We start from the raw sequence: 15,553 nt of genomic DNA, 5'->3' as shown, positions 1-15,553 counted from the left end.
CCCCTTAGACGTCTGAGGACTCCCTTCCATTAACTGCCAGGCCTCACTCCTCCCAGCCCTCTCAGATGCCTGGGGGCCAGCTTCTCCACATCTAGCCAGGGACTGTTTCTTGGATGACAGGTCTAAGTCTCTTTCCAGCTGGGCGGGATGTGCCACAACTTATACTCTGCTGGCATAGCCTCGAAAAACCTACAGCCATCACCACCCACCCTGTACGGGGCACCAAAGCAGAGCTGCAGTGGAAGCTTCCTCCATTCTTGTAGAAAAGTAAAGTTCAATTGAATATTAAGCCTTTTTCACGCAGATCCTGTCTCTGTATATAGGGATTAAAAGGAGAACTTTTAAATGTTTCTTCCTCCTGCCTGGCCCTCCTCCCACATTCAGAACTCAGGATTTACTGACCTTTCCTGCATAGAGAAGCTGTAGGTCTCATCTACTCACCAAGGTACCCTTGGGTCTTCTTCTGTAGTGCAGTGACTGGGCAGTCTTTGTGCGCTAACAGCAGCTGTTTCAACTGGGCGACCTCATTGCGTAGTAATGTGACTTCGTTCTGGATGCAGAGAAGGAAGAAGAGATTACATCAGAGAGAATCTCCCCCTCTTCACCTTTGGGACTATGACACATGGTTCTGGGCGTGGGGAATACCATGCAAATGGACCCAGGGAAATGCACCTGGGGAAATCATGTTCTTCCTTTACTGAGAAAGACTCTAAAGCCAAGCAATGTCTTTCAGCAACCCAGGTTCTGGACGGTCACGAATTTACAGATATTCCCACAGCAAATGTAAAGAAAGCAGAAGCTTATAGAAACATTCTGTAGTTTTTAGGATTAAAAATAGAAAATATAACCGAAGAATGTGAAAAATTAGCAATGGCCAAGAGAGGCCACTCTCATTAGCAATGGCCACTGAGACTAGAGACATTATAGACATTATAATTTTAGTTTTGTTTTAAACATTTCAATGGAAAGACCTCTGGGTTCTTGAAGTCCTCAAACACCATCATATAGAGGAAGAAGACCTTTTTGCTTTATGTTTACAGCTAGAATACTGCAGAGTCTGGTTCTTTATACAGACTGGACTACGGTGAATTCACAGGTTGGTGATGAGGAAGTTTTTACTAATTTCTTAAAGGAAAGGACACGTCACCCAATTTGTGGTCTAGCACATCCTATAAATCTCTCTAGCTATATTTTAAATTATTTATTCTGCCCCCGTGGGACAACAAATCACTGTCCTCCACACAATATTCCCCTAACTCAATTTTCTGGTCTCCAGACTACAATCATCATCTGGGCTCACTCACACTTAGTTGGATGTTCTGGGATGTGAGCTCCTCTGCCTTTTTCTCCAGTGAGGACACCCAGAGTTTGCGCTTCTGCCGGCACCGAGAGGCTGCTGCACGGTTGCGTTCTAGGAAACGCTGTCGCCGCTCATCAGGATCCTCATCCACCGTGCGTCGCCTCCGCCCCCCAGTGCTAGGGGTAGGTTGTGCTGGGGAGACCTGTTACCCAAGAAGAGACATGCTGCTGAAGAGAATGTGGCCCTTTCTGGTGCTTTTCAGCACTGGGAGTCTGGTAGAGATGTTCCAGATCATACCCGAAACAGGTGAAATGAACTTGGGTTTTTATCACTCCTATTTCCTCAGTAGCAAAGGGACATTCAACTGTCTCAGAGGTTTGCTGGTTAAGTAGGTACTTAATATATTTTTTATGTGAAAAGTACCTGGCTGAGAACATAAAAAATAAAAATAAGACATGGTCTATATCCTCAAAGAACTTACAATGTAGAAAGTAGGAGTCAAAAACACAGAGATTAGAATATAAAATGAAATGAAAGAAGCAGAGTGTTACACAACTTCTATGGGGGGGAAGCACAACACTGACACTTTTGGGAGGACGGAAGGGCACGTGAAACACATGAAAGGAATTGGAGAATCAAAGACTGGGATTAAGAACAAACAGACACTTAGCAACTATACTGTATCTCTTTGGTGAAGAGATAATTGTGTTTTCATTCATTCAATTTCCAGTGTTAATCCCATAGAGTATAATCTGGTCTATTCTTTCCATCAATTATCAATTATTATCTGTTGCAAAACCTCCAGTCCTGGAGTGGCTTCAACTTGTCCAGGACAGCCATTTTAGGCTATTTAATCATCTGGACCCGTAGGGACGCATGGTAATCTTTTTATTAATCTCTCACCAATAAATCTCTTCCATTTTTCCTAATGAGGCTGTTCTAAACCTTTTCTTCACTTGCTACTTTACCGATGTCACCTGATTTTTGGTTATGTTTGCCCAGCACCTACCTCCCCCAGTGCATGGCACAAAGGTACTTAAAAATGCTTACTAAGGATTGACTTTCCTCCTTCAACTCTCCTTACCTCAGAAGCTGCTCTATGCCTTTACTTCCCTTCATCGTTCTCCTCTGTCCTACTGGGGGTATAGTCTTAATACTAACCCCCCGAAACTATGCTACTGATCTCATCCCTTCCTACTTTTACCAGGGCCCTACTCTAGCCAACAAATACCCTTCACTGCCTCCAATCATCAATGCCTCCCTCTTCACTGGCTTCCCAAACCTGCTCTTTGCTCAGTCCCCAAATCCCTTCAGACTTCACATCTGTTTTGTTATTTTTTGAGAGGAATCAATGGCACAGTAAAGTAGGACTTCAGTTAAAATCAGTCACTTAACCACTCTTGGTCTCAGTAAAGGGACTAGACTAGATGAACTCATCATGTAATCTTGTACAGTGGAACTATCCTATAAAATAGTCTTGTCTGGCTAGTCTATAAGCAGGCACCATCTTATCCAAATCTTGCATCAATCCAAGCACTTAAGTACTTAACAAGTGTCTGTTGTGTTGTTCTTCTGGCACTCTATTAGTACCATACGTTTACTTTCCTTCTTTTGCTGTCTCCACTCAATAGTAAGGCATTTTAGACTTTCTCCAACCCTTTAAAGACTTGCCCCTTCTTCCTTGTCCTTCTGTTTTTCCTGTTCTGATTATCTCTAGTCACCCCCATCATCGACCTTCTCTTCTCATCCCGAACTTCTTGTCCACAGATGATTAACTTCCTATCACATGTCCCATAACCACTCTTCTAACCCTAAATGCGCTCACCTGCTCCCCCAGGCAAAGACCTTACCTCCAACTTTCCTGGGAAAATTCGGGGCCCTATGTGGTCATTTTTCCTGTTTTGGCCTATTGTCCATACTTCTTCCTGTTAGTCTCATTAAGATGAGGTGGCTTACCCTGCCAAGGCCTGGTGCCCTTGATCCCATCCCTTCCTATTCTTCTCTAGTCATAATAGCTAACATTTATACAGTGCTTTCAGGTTTGTAAAATGATTTGCATCTAATACCTCATATCGCCACCACCATCATCAAAAGAATAGCTGACATTTACACAACACACGTTTGTAAAGCACGTTCCATACATTATCTTACCTGAGTTTCCTAAAACCCTAAGAGGTGGGTCCTACAGGTATCATTACCTCCATTTTACAGATGAGGGAAGCAGAGGCTCAGAAAGGTGAAATGACTCACCTAATTGAGCATCAGACACAAACCAAATCTTCTTAACTGGAGGTCTAGTGCTCTATTCACTCTCCCAAGCTAGCTATTCTACCTTCAGTTAGCTTTTCTCACCTTGCACATCCATCTAGTGAGTCACAAGTCCTGATTCTCTCCTTCTCAGGGGCATGCCTTCCCCACTCTCCCCTTTACTGCTGCCATGCAGGCACAGTTCCTCATCACCACTCCCATGCTTCACTGCAACTTCTCCCCAATGCTCTGGGACCAAGTAAAACAAACCTAATCCCCCGCTGAGTGATGCCTCTCTCTCCTACCTCTTCATTTCCTTAGGCTCTCTCCTTTACTGGTTCCTCTTCAGGCATTCTTCAAGTCAGTTTCTGTCTCCCCTTGCTCCCAACATTTCTTTTCCTCTCTTCCTGTCTCATTCTACCCCTCTTTTCCTTGGTTTCTCTGCTTCTTTCCTCTTTGTTAGCAAACTCTTCTATTCCTGATTTCCTACCTACCCCACCCCCTACTGCCAGAGTAATCTTCCTTATTTATACCTCTGATCATGTCACTGCACTGCTCAAAAAGTTCTCTTTTGCACTTTTTAGTGAATCAAATGAATTCAGACTCTGAGCCTGGCATTTAAAACCTTCCAGGACTTGGCTCTAACCTACTCTAGCCTCATCTGCCATCACTTCCATTTTGTTTTCCAGGCACGGGCCAAGCTGCACTGCTCCCTGAAGTCATTGGTGTGGATTTTTGCCTGTGTGCACAGCCCCTGGAATGCCTTACTTTGTCTCCCCCTGTTCCTTAAAGTCCAGTTCACATGCTACCTCATCCCAGTCTTGCCTTGTCTCCCAGCTGGAATTAGTCCTTCTATCCCATAACTCTTAGCACGTTGTATACTCATCTATCCAATTCTTTTCTGCAATTATATCCGTGCACACATCTCCCTTATTAAATAAATCTGAGAGCACAAACTCCGTATTATTTTTCATTTTATCTGCTTTAGGTTATTACATGGTGCTGCTTGTGCACCCAGCACTAAGTGTGCTGAGCTGAAACCTTCTATCGGCTGCCTTTCACTACGTACTTCTTGTGGGATACACATTAATTTTCATAGGAATTTCGACCTGCTAGAGAAAAACAAGGCACACCCCTACATACCATGAAGCCCAAGAACAGCTGATGTAGTATACCTCACTATTTTGAAACAAAGAAAAAGATTCAAAAGGAAAGGAGGAATCCAACACCCAACAGCTGGGAAGGAGGAGACATTCTGCTTGCTGCCTCCCTTGCCAGAACCCTTCTTGAGTGGCGACCTGGTACAGTGGAAGGACTAATGGCCTTGGAATCAGGAGAGAGCCAAGTTTGAATCACACAATCATTAGTAGTGTGACCGTGATCGTCAAATCACTTAACCTCTTTGAGCCTTTGCTTCCTCGTTTGTAAAATGGGTACGTGCATTCCTTACCTCACATGGCTGTTGTGAAACTCAAGTAAGGTGTTTTGCAAACCTTAAGGTGTAATTATTACTGGTCTTCAATGAATTCACAGCACTTCTCTTTGAGATTTAAGCCTCCCTTCAACATCTTACTTATGTGTACAGTTGGTTCTACAGCACAGGAGAGATAGTACTAACAGCTTCTCTATCTTCTCAAAAGCACTAGGGTTGGGAGCAGAGGAAAAAGGAAGAGACAGACCAAGATGAAACAGTGCTGATCAAGTTTGACTGAGACAGCTCAGTACCTTCAAGGGAGGGGTTGTTTTAATCTCTCCAGGGACTGGCACCAATGGCTGCTGCTGGAGGGTAGGCGGATTTAGTTCAAAGGAGAGCTAAAGCCCAGGTTTTGACCCTACAGTTTTATGGTGGTTGGGCTGAAGGGCAGCATATGGCCGTTCAACGTTTGGACACGTAGCGGTAACTGACCTAACAGGTAGTGACTGAGAAATGGGAGGAAAAAGGGAAGAGGCGAGGCTGGGCAAAGTATGTAGCATGAGAAAGCAGGCTCAGGCTGCCACCCGTCTGGTAGAGACTAACTGGAACCTGGTCTCTTTTCAGCATCTAGAGAAGTCTTACTAAAGCTAAGGATATTCCTGGATTTCCCAGACTACTGGGTCTCAATGAAAAAACAATAGAAGTAGCACCCAAGTCCTGGTTATGCCTGTAAGAGCAGTCTGGGTGGTGGGCACAGACGGTGATATCATCTATTCTCTGCTCCCGAGCTGTCCTGCTATTCCTAAGAGTCAGAAGGGAAGAAGGAAGGTGCCGAGAAAGCTCAGGCTCTGGCTCCCTTTTAATTTTTGTTTCTTGGAAGAACAAGTATAGGAAGGGCAGTCTGTTCCCTGCCCTAGAGCTCTTCAGGGTCAGGGCCCGGCTAACCTGTGGCTGAGCAGGGGACGGAGCATCAGGGTGCTGGGTGAGTATCTGGCTCTGTTCTGGGCGAGCAGTCACCATTGTGCTGGCAGTGCCCACCACCATGCCACAGCTGCCATTGATGGAAGAGACTTGATGGGTCAGAGTGGCTTTTAGTCTCTGCAAAGTAAGATGAGAAAGAAATAACTGTATGGTTTGTAGAAACACCGGACCTTATGGAGGAGAGCTAGTACTTTCAAAACAATTCTTCCAAATCTCCCTTAGAACACACACACCTGGATCCCCCGATTCTCTGGCTCTCATTCTGGGCACAGTTATGGGGTTAGAGAGCTATTTGGTTTAGCAGAAAGCTCTTCTGTGGAACCTGGCCAGGCCCTGGGCATGTATCTGTTTACCACATGGCCAACCTCCACTCCCCCCCTTCCCTCCCACAGTCTGCCCATCCTCCATCTGTCATCCTGGAACTGAAACAGCCAATGCTCCATTCTATGCAGTCTGTGCTGCCTCTTTCCTTTGGCACAGTCACTATACTAGGATGTTAGGGCAGGGAGAAGGTAGAAATATTGGTCTGGGGTCCTTTTGCCCAGACTACCTAAAAAGCCTAAGCTTAAATGACCAACCATGAGAGGACTAATGGCAAACCATGCTATCCACCAGACATTTTTGGACATGGACAATACAGGAATTTGTTTTGACTATTCATATTTGTTATAAGGGTTTTATTTTTGTTTTTTGTTTTTTCAGGGAGGGGAGAGAAAAGAAATTTTTAATTGGAAAAAAAAATTAAATTTTAAAAATTAAGAAACCTGAGCTTAGAGCAAACACTCCAGAGGCTAGTTTTGCCCCTGGCCAGGATGTACTCACCATCTTGGCTTCTGAAGGCATGGGCAGGCCAGAAGGAGAGACTGAACCACTGCTGTTGACTGGTGGACCAGGGATACCAGGAATGTTGGGGACCATGGAGATGGGTCTGGCCAGCTGGATTGAGAGAGGGAAGAAAAGCCAGAGGGGAAGATAAAGGTTTTGGTGGGAAGTAACTCTTCAATATTAAATTATTTTGAGACTGAGACTTAGCAAGAAGCTCTTGGATATTCAGAAGGCAGCTCAAGACAGGGATACCCATTTCCTATGTCACAGTGGAGTCAGTGAGTCAGCATTTATTAAGCACTTACTATGCCCTCTGAGCTAAGAGCTAGGGACACGAAGAAAGGTAAAAACATGTTCCCTGCCTCCAAGGAGCTCTCCTTCTAAGGGGAAAGTCAACAGGCAAAAATTGTGCATCCAAAACACATATAGTGTAAGTGGAAGGTAACACATAAAGGAATCAGGAGCCCACTTCTTCACTGCTATATGAATTTTTATGTGCAAAACTGGGGCTGCCTCCTGGAGAATTTGATGGGTGAGGGAGAAGGTGCTGAGTATAAGGAGTCGGCCAGTCAGTGGGCTGGTGGTGTTGATGCTTGAATCAGAAATCATCTGGATAGGTGATTTTTTGTTTTGCCTCTCCTGATGCTGGAAGTTGGCACAGGCGGGTGAGGAGGTAGGCTGTAGTACTCATGTTCAACTGACAAAAAACGGAGACTAGATAGGTCTTCAGGATGTGTGTGTGTGTGTGTGTGTGTGTCTGTGTGTGTGTGTGTGAGAGAGAGAGAGAGAGAGAGAGAGAGAGAGAGAGAGAGAGAGAGATTGATTGATTGATTGATTCTGAAGGAAAAGTTGGTAAAGTCGGCCTCCTCCATCACAGAGCTCACCGATATAACAGAAGGCATCTGTACCGGAGGCCCTGGCAACACAGGCATGGTCTGTCCGTTAGCAAGGTGCATGACAAGAGGGAGGGAGCCAGTGGGGGACCTGGAAGAGATGAAGTGCAATGGTTACACGATCAATCCCTTATGGGCACTACAGCTACTTGGGAGAACTCTTCTAGGAGAGGTGCTTAGTAGCTCTGTGAAACCTTAGTACCCTGGTGGGTAAGAGTGAGAGATGGGGCTCCAGTTTCAGCTGCCACTCAACCTGCTTGGTAAAGGCAGAAAAAAATCTCAACACCTTTACACCAAGCCCCACAAAACAGGCAAACGCACACTGCTTAGATAGGTAAAGAGCTCACTACACCCTCCTCTCAGGAGCTTGAAGCAATTAAGTCAGCTTTTTTTATCTTTGGCCTGTACAAACTGACTGGCCTTGGACCAATGAATGGCATCAAAGTAATCACGTTCAACAATAAGCTGAACTGTGCCACCTGATGGCCAAGTCCAGTCCTGTTCCTCTTGGTCATCTCCATATCTTATTTTGCCCTGCCCATCTAACAAGTCGCTCCTTCCTTTTCCTTAACAGGCCCAGAAAACAACTGGTTACAAGTTTGAGTTCCAACAACCACTTCTTAACCCCTGGGTACCTAGAAAAAGGATCTTATACTTTCTTATTAGGAAATTTGCAAGGCACTTGGGGGACAAAAATAATCAAGAATAACAAAGCCTTGGGTAGGCCAGAGCAAAGGAATAGACAGATCTGAAAGGTAATTCATAGGGCCTAGAGCTGGTGGTTGGTGTTGTCCCACAATAGTTAGCTATCACTGTGCTAAACTTCATGAAGTTTTCAGGCTCCTTTCTCTTTCACAAATGCCCAAATCTAAGTCCCCAGAACCCTTATTTAGGGTCACAGAAATTACTAGATAATTGCTGGGTTTCTTAAATGGAAAAGAAAAAAAATTAAATTTTTTGAGGGAAGAGAGTATCTTGTATCTGGATGCCTCTCTTTAATCTCTTTCAGAAAGTCATACAAAAATAGCCCCTCCATTTAGCAAATAACCCTCATTGAGGAACATCTGGTCCCGCTGCTGTTCTTTGAGCCTTTACTTACCCCAGCTGCCTGTTGGAAGGTGGAGCCTGTGTGATGACAGAGGTTGGGGAGGGGAGGGTTGGATGAAGTGGATCATAGCCCAGATGGAGAGGCAGAGATCCTGGTCGAACAATGGTGGGTGTGGGGGTGGAGATTACAGCGGGCTTGGAGGTGACCTCCTAGGGAGAAGAGGACAACTGATCACGAAATGTTACAGAGAGTTATAGCTTGTAATGTTTGGCACAGATTTACTGGGTAGGAGCCAGAGGCTACTGACAAGGTTACCAGTGATGCCCCAAATATATCATCACCTCATCCTATTGTTCCAGGGACACACACCTCACTCACCCAGTCTAGGGGAATCCTGGGATTAAGACCAGTTGGCTATTTCCCTTTCAGGGATGTTGGCTTGATGAATGAGATGACAGCTGGGAAATCACTTGGAGATCTTAGAAGAAGAGGTATTATGTAAATTCCAGGGATTCTTAGAGTTATTCCCAGCTTAAATACTCTCACCCTAGACTGAGGTAAATTGTAAAACCTCCTGATGCCTGAGTAACCTCAAATAACCAAAAGAACTAACATCCCTGGCCACCAGCTAGAGATAAGGATTCCCAAGATAGATCTCTTGGTGAAAGGAGCTATGGAAATATGAACTGATGATCACACATTAAAAACAAAACACAATAAACAAATTCACGATTCCTCATGTTAATTGGCTTGGAATCTGAGCTCTAGATCCTAGTGACATACCAGCAAAGCCTAGGCTAGAACGTGAGGTGGGGGAAAAAGCATCTTCTGGGATAGTAGAAGCTATCTTTTCTTCAAAATACACATGGAATGAGTTGTGCAGGCCAGTTACGTGCAGATTTAGGGAGCTTTCAAAGGAAACCAAGTTTGAAGGAAAAAGCAGGATACAGATATTATAATCAATAATCAGGGACCTATTACTATCCATTTCCACCTACCAGAAGATTATGAGCTCTCCTGATATAGAATCTTACCTTCTTTACTGGTGGGGAGTGGGGACTGGAGACAGGGCTATCAGGGGGGGATGAGTCTACCTCCACTGGTTCTTCCTCTTTGATTCTGATGTCTGGTGTGGAGGGCAGGGACATGTCCAAGGGCCCAGCAGCCTGCTAAAGGTAAACATGAACACAATCTTCAAGAAAAAGAAACACGTCTAATCACATGGTTTTTCTTTGGGAACAAAGTCCTAAAACTAATCCAGCAGTCAAAACATTTGGAATGGGAGACATGAAAACTGATTCCAGACATATTGTGTGATTCTACAAATGTTGTTTGATCTTTTAAGCCTTCAGGTTCCTCATCAATAAAAAAGTATCTATAAAGATACCTTCGTTCTCTGAAAGCAAGAAAAAGCTACCACATATCCATGCTATTTTTATGACTCTTTTTGCTGTTTTCCCTCGAAGGAGGTAAAATGATTTTGGAGCCTGACTCCTGCCTACTCCTGACCAGCTCTGTTGGCCACTGGGGAGCTATGAACCTTTTCTCCACCAAGCTGGATGATATGATAGCCCAATTATCAAAAGTAATGAAGACAAGCCAGCTATTAAAGTTCTACAAACAAGCTAGGAAAGATCCCTTCTGGGGACTTCCCATGTGTAGCTGTGGTCTCACTTGGAAGCCCAATGCTTTGGGCAAAGAGCTCAGATAGGAAGAGATTGGGGCAGCAAAGTCAGGAGGAGCTGACGGTAGAAAGAGGAGAGAACCAGGGCCTGAGGGAAAGGCAGGAGGGAGGATGAAGGGGGAGGAGAGAGGTTGCCTGCCTGAAGAACCATCATCACATGAGCTGTAAATGGCTTTGTGGGGAGCAATAAACCATCAGAGGTAATGACCCTGACATCACACCATGACAGGAAGGTTGGTGTTGCAGTCCATGACAAAGTGGCTTCTTTGTTCTATTTGTTTTCTAGCCCTGGCTTCTCTGTGAGTGAGGGGCTTATTTTTTACTTTTCTCTTGGGATTCTGGTCCCTAGAAACCTCTTTTTCTGGGGCTGAGTTCAGATGTGTTTACTTCTATAGGGAGCAGTTACTATTAAGTGGGTGATAGAAAAAAGGCAGTTCCTTTCATTCCTGCCCTTATCTTCCCATTCAGTAGGCCTTCAGGTCCTCTAATGCTAATTTATCTAGCCCAGGATTCCCAAAGTCAGAATGGTAAGGGAAAAGTGACAAGACTTTCCAGACTGAATTTTGAGGAACCTCTGAGAATGGCTACCACTGGTAGGTTTCAGGCTCATTAAGCATTCCCAGAGACTCCACCAAGTCTTCTCAACAAAAAAGGGTAGAGATCGCCCCTGCATGTGCAGGCTGAAAACACATATAATAGGTTTGGTGCCTAGCTTCTCCTATTGGAAATATTTTGACTTATTTTTTTCCTACCTTGTACCCACCAGTAGCAGCTGGGTAGTGAGGGGCCTGGGTAGCGTGAGGTAAGGGAAAAATGGTCATTGCTAGTTCTGCTATCTTAAAAGGACAACAAACACACCACTGAGACCCACTACTTTATTAGTATAATGGGGGGGGAGGTTAAGGGAGGCTCTTAAGAAAGATGGCTGTGAAACCAATGTCACTGGGAAGGTACCCCAAGATCTAGTGAAGGGGGTGTGGTAGATGGCCTACACTCATTCTTGCAGCCTATGCCAGATGGAGGAATCATGGTCAACTGTCCTCATCACCCCCACTACATATTTCCCTTGTGCAAGGGGAGGATAGTCTCCAGAGACACCAATACCTTCACTATTTTTCTAGCTTCTCTTCATACTCTATTTTAGCATACACATGTTAGCCATATTTCTATTTTATGTTATTCTGAAAGCTGCCATCTCTCAAAAACAGGGATAAGAATATGGGTCTTTTACATATATATGTATGTATGTATGTATGTATGTATGTATGTATGTATGCATTTACTGGATAAGAGCCATATGGATGTATGGAAGTATGAACAGATAGTTCTGATTATAGAGACTACACATACCCAATTTGTCTCTAGAGGCTGGTAACTTAGAAGTTGAACTGTACAGCATGCCAGACCTTGGATCTCCAATTCATTTTTCTTTCTTTCCCCTCCACCAATTTTACCTCGTATTGCAAGGTTTTCCCAAACTCCTTCAGGGATTTTCTATTGGTCAGGAAGGCAGATACTGTCTCTCCTGTTCCTACAGCAAACTTTGTAGCATCAACTGTGTGGTAAATCACCACAAATGAAAAGTTTGGGGTTCCAGGGCAATGAAATAGATATTTTGTCAGCAAAAGTCCCAGCCTCTCTCCCAAGTTATTGACAACTTTCACCAAATAGTGGCACGGATGGGATTAGAACACTGGTCTCTAGACTCCCACTGCAATATTCTTTTCACTAGACCATCCTGCTTTTCATATCCAAAGGGTGATGCCACTGACCCACTACTGGTAGGGTCATCCCTGGTGCCTTGTGATGGTACTCTGAGATGACTTGGTTTAGAAGCAGTTTGTGGCCACAGAACAGAGCAAGGCTGGCCCACATCAAAACCTGAGCCTTATTAGCCCTGGGCCAACCAAATTAACAGATATAACTAAAATAAGTCTAGAACTTATCCCCCAGTTGCTCAGAGACTCCCGCCTCTTGCCTTTTTCTCATCATCATCTGCAGCTTTCTTGAATTCATGCTCAAAGGAGCTGGCTAGTTCATTGAAGAGCCCCACCTCTTCACAATTCTTCAAGAATCGGGTAGGGGTAGGGGTCTGATCTGTAAAATAAGAAAGGAATAGAAAGCATGTAAGACTCTTCTGTATAGATAGCAGAGTTAGTCTTTGTTCCACAAACTCTTATCCTCTTTCCACTCTTAGTAAGGGTTTCAATAAGAAATCAGAAACTGAGAATTTATAAAAGCCATGTTTTCTTTACTCTATCAGCAGCCAAACTGTGTGTTGGAGGCAAATCAACTTTATGGAACTCCAGTTTATTTAACAGTAAACAGTAATTACTAGGTGAAGATGGAAAATGTTAAGTGTCTGTGCAATGTTGTCTTGTGGCCAGAAGGGGGAACATATAACAACGTTTCACTCTGTCTATAAAAAAAAATCCCCACCTATTAAAAAAAACACACCTCCCAAAGTACAATTTTAGGAAGCTTCCAAGCTGCAGAACCCAGGATAATTAAATACCATTTTCTCTTTTTATCTAGCTCCTTGATGAATCTGAAAGGAAAATATTTGGCTTGGCTTCTCCCTGACGGAAATGGGTAATCAGGAAGTTGTGAAGACACTGAGGTTAGGAGAAGTGAGGCCTTTGCTGAAGTTACCTATGAAGCAATGGCGTCCTGGCACTTAGCTGACATGGAGACAAGGCTCCTTCCTTTCCTGGGCAAGCCTAAAGGCTAGGGATAGGGATGGAAGAACACAGGACAGTGTCAGATAAAGGGATCAGTCTGGAGAAAGGAAAATTGTCCAAAAAAAAAAAAAGCACCTCATTTCACAAAGGCTTAAGGCCATACATACTGAATGGTACATGGTGAAAAACAGGATTTGGGTGCCAGCTCCTGAGGCTTCAAAGTACAATGTCACCTTGGTGTTTAATTTGTCCTTGTTCACTTAGAAGGTATCCAGTATTTCTGTCCTTAAGAAGGGGCAGGGGGGAGGGAAGGCTCTAATTGGCCTATAGTTACCTTCTAGACCACCTTTCAATTCAAATTTAAATTTAAATCTCCTCCTTATTCAGATTGCTTCATTTTTCTGTCTGCAGCCCACTGGATTATGTTAGCTGATCACAACACCATCAAGACTTTCCTCTGCTGGATTAGCCATTTCAGAATCAACTGAAGACCCCTAATCCTTAGGGAGACTTCTACAAACAGCATAAGGTTGAAAGGCCAAGATCAGCAAGATAATCCATGGAAATAACCATCAGATTTCCTTTCTCTGAACAAAACACCTTCTGAATCTGACTGTTTGAAAAGGTTGCCACCACCTCCCAAAATAGTTTTAAAAGGTTCTCAAGCACTTTCAGTTGGCCAACGATAAAGGCACTTTCCCTGCAAATCTGGATGTGTGTGTGTGGGTACTGATGTCCTTTTAAGTTAAAGAAGTACTTTACCTTACCATACATACAAAATCTCAAACTCAGAGCAGAAGACGGTACGCTGAGTGGATGGCCCTCAGAAGAGGCCATTTTGGTCATCCGCCTGAGTCTTATGTAAACTCTTCCTGTTTATGCTTATGTTCATACTGGGTTTGTATTCTGTATGTTTATTACATTTATTTTATAAATATTTCCTGATACCTTTTGTTTTCACATCACCTATAATTCCCAATGTATTTCTTCCCTCCTTTTCCCTTTCCCAGACAGCCAATCTTTCTAAAAAAGAATAAAAGAGGAAAAAAATAACACTTAGCAGAAACCAATCCACACAACCAACAAACTGACCAAGGATAACTTATATCCAGTGTTTCTACCCCTACCTCTGCAAGAAGGGTGAGGTGAAAGGGACAGTGTCATCTTGTATCTTTTGGGGACCAAGCTTGGTTATAATTTCGGAACATTTAGTTCCAACCGTTCAGTTCTTGTTCTTTCTGAACAAGACTGTTGCAGTTCTGGTGCACATCCACCCTGCCACTTTGGCTTACTTCACTCTTTATCAGTTCATAAAAGTATTCCCATGCTTCTCTACAGTCATCACATTCATTGTTTCTTTTCTTTTTTTTGGGGGGGGGGGCAGGGCAATTGGTGTTAAGTGACTTGCCCAAGGTCACACAGCTAGGAAGTGTGTCAAGTGTCTGAGGTTGGGATTTGAACTCAGGTCCTCCTGACTCCAGGGTCAGTGCTCTACTCTCTGTGCCACCTAGCTGCCCCCCTCATTCACTGTTTTTTGTAGTACAATAAGATGCCATCACATTCACATACCACAATTTGTTTAGCTATTTTTTTAACGAATGAGAATTATTATTACTACTACTACTACAAAAATTGCTATTAAAATTTTGGCATGTATGAACCTTTCTTTTGATCACTGTTCTCTTTTGGGTATATACCTAGCAGTGTTATCTCTGGGTCAAAGGGTAATAGACATTTTTGTCTCTTTCTTAGCAAATTCCAATCTGCTTTCCAGAATGGTTTGACCAATTCACAGTTCTACTAACATTGCATTAGTATGCTCAACAACTCCTCCAAGTTGTTGACTATTTCCATCTTTTGTCATCTTTGCCAATCTGCTGGGACTGCTTCAGGGTTGTTTTGATTTGCAGTTCTCTTTATTATTAGTGATCTGGAACACTCTTTCATATGACTGTTAATAGTTTGTAATTCTTCTAATATCTGTTGTATATCTTTGAACAATATATTGGGGGTTGGCTTTTGGTCTTATATATTTCTGTTAGCTGGCTATATACCTTGGATATCAGATTCTTATCAGAGATATGATACAATGATTTTTTTTCCCAGCCAAACACTTTCCTTATCCTTGCTGCATGAATTTTGTTAGTGACTGCTTCTATCGCTCCATGTACCCATCTAACAGAAATTAGGTTTAGACCAACACACACACACACACACACACACACACACACACACACACACACACGCAGAAAGATGCTGGCCTAACCCTCATTTCTGCCAGATTGCTTTCAATTTTCTCAGCAGTTCGTCAGAGTTCTTTCTCAGGTGATTTGTGTTTTAGCATTTACTGAACAATGGATTGAGTTCAATTATTTCAGATTGTTTCTTGTCTAGTCTACCATGATGTACAAATGATCTACTTTTCTATTTTTTAAAAACTGGTACCAAATAACCAGTACATAACTGATGACAACTTTATC

At 43.4% G+C, this 15,553-nt stretch overlaps 1 protein-coding gene across 4 annotated transcripts in view; it reads right to left on the bottom strand.

Moving 5' to 3' along the window:
- The window catches only part of ATF7 (activating transcription factor 7), an 89,076-nt gene that overhangs the window by 8,830 nt on the left and 64,693 nt on the right, over positions 1 to 15,553 (bottom strand). For all 4 annotated transcript variants that reach the window (XR_005010471.1, XM_036759817.1, XM_036759819.1 and 1 more), the window contains exons 4-11: positions 12,371 to 12,489; positions 9,743 to 9,877; positions 8,760 to 8,917; positions 7,652 to 7,751; positions 6,765 to 6,878; positions 5,907 to 6,059; positions 1,305 to 1,502; positions 442 to 550 (exon numbers count right to left, since the gene is read on the bottom strand). Coding sequence is in view for 3 of the 4 variants with exons in the window: in XM_036759817.1 (XP_036615712.1) it covers positions 442 to 550; positions 1,305 to 1,502; positions 5,907 to 6,059; positions 6,765 to 6,878; positions 7,652 to 7,751; positions 8,760 to 8,917; positions 9,743 to 9,877; positions 12,371 to 12,489 (1,086 nt within the window). In the remaining variant the exon portion in view is untranslated. The remainder of the gene's footprint in view (positions 1 to 441; positions 551 to 1,304; positions 1,503 to 5,906; positions 6,060 to 6,764; positions 6,879 to 7,651; positions 7,752 to 8,759; positions 8,918 to 9,742; positions 9,878 to 12,370; positions 12,490 to 15,553) is intronic.

The sequence above is a fragment of the Trichosurus vulpecula genome, chromosome 5 (assembly GCF_011100635.1).
Source record: "Trichosurus vulpecula isolate mTriVul1 chromosome 5, mTriVul1.pri, whole genome shotgun sequence".
Taxonomy (NCBI): Eukaryota; Metazoa; Chordata; class Mammalia; order Diprotodontia; family Phalangeridae; genus Trichosurus; species Trichosurus vulpecula.
Note: the sequence above shows the minus strand (reverse complement) of the source record. Positions and strands in the feature narration are given on the sequence as shown.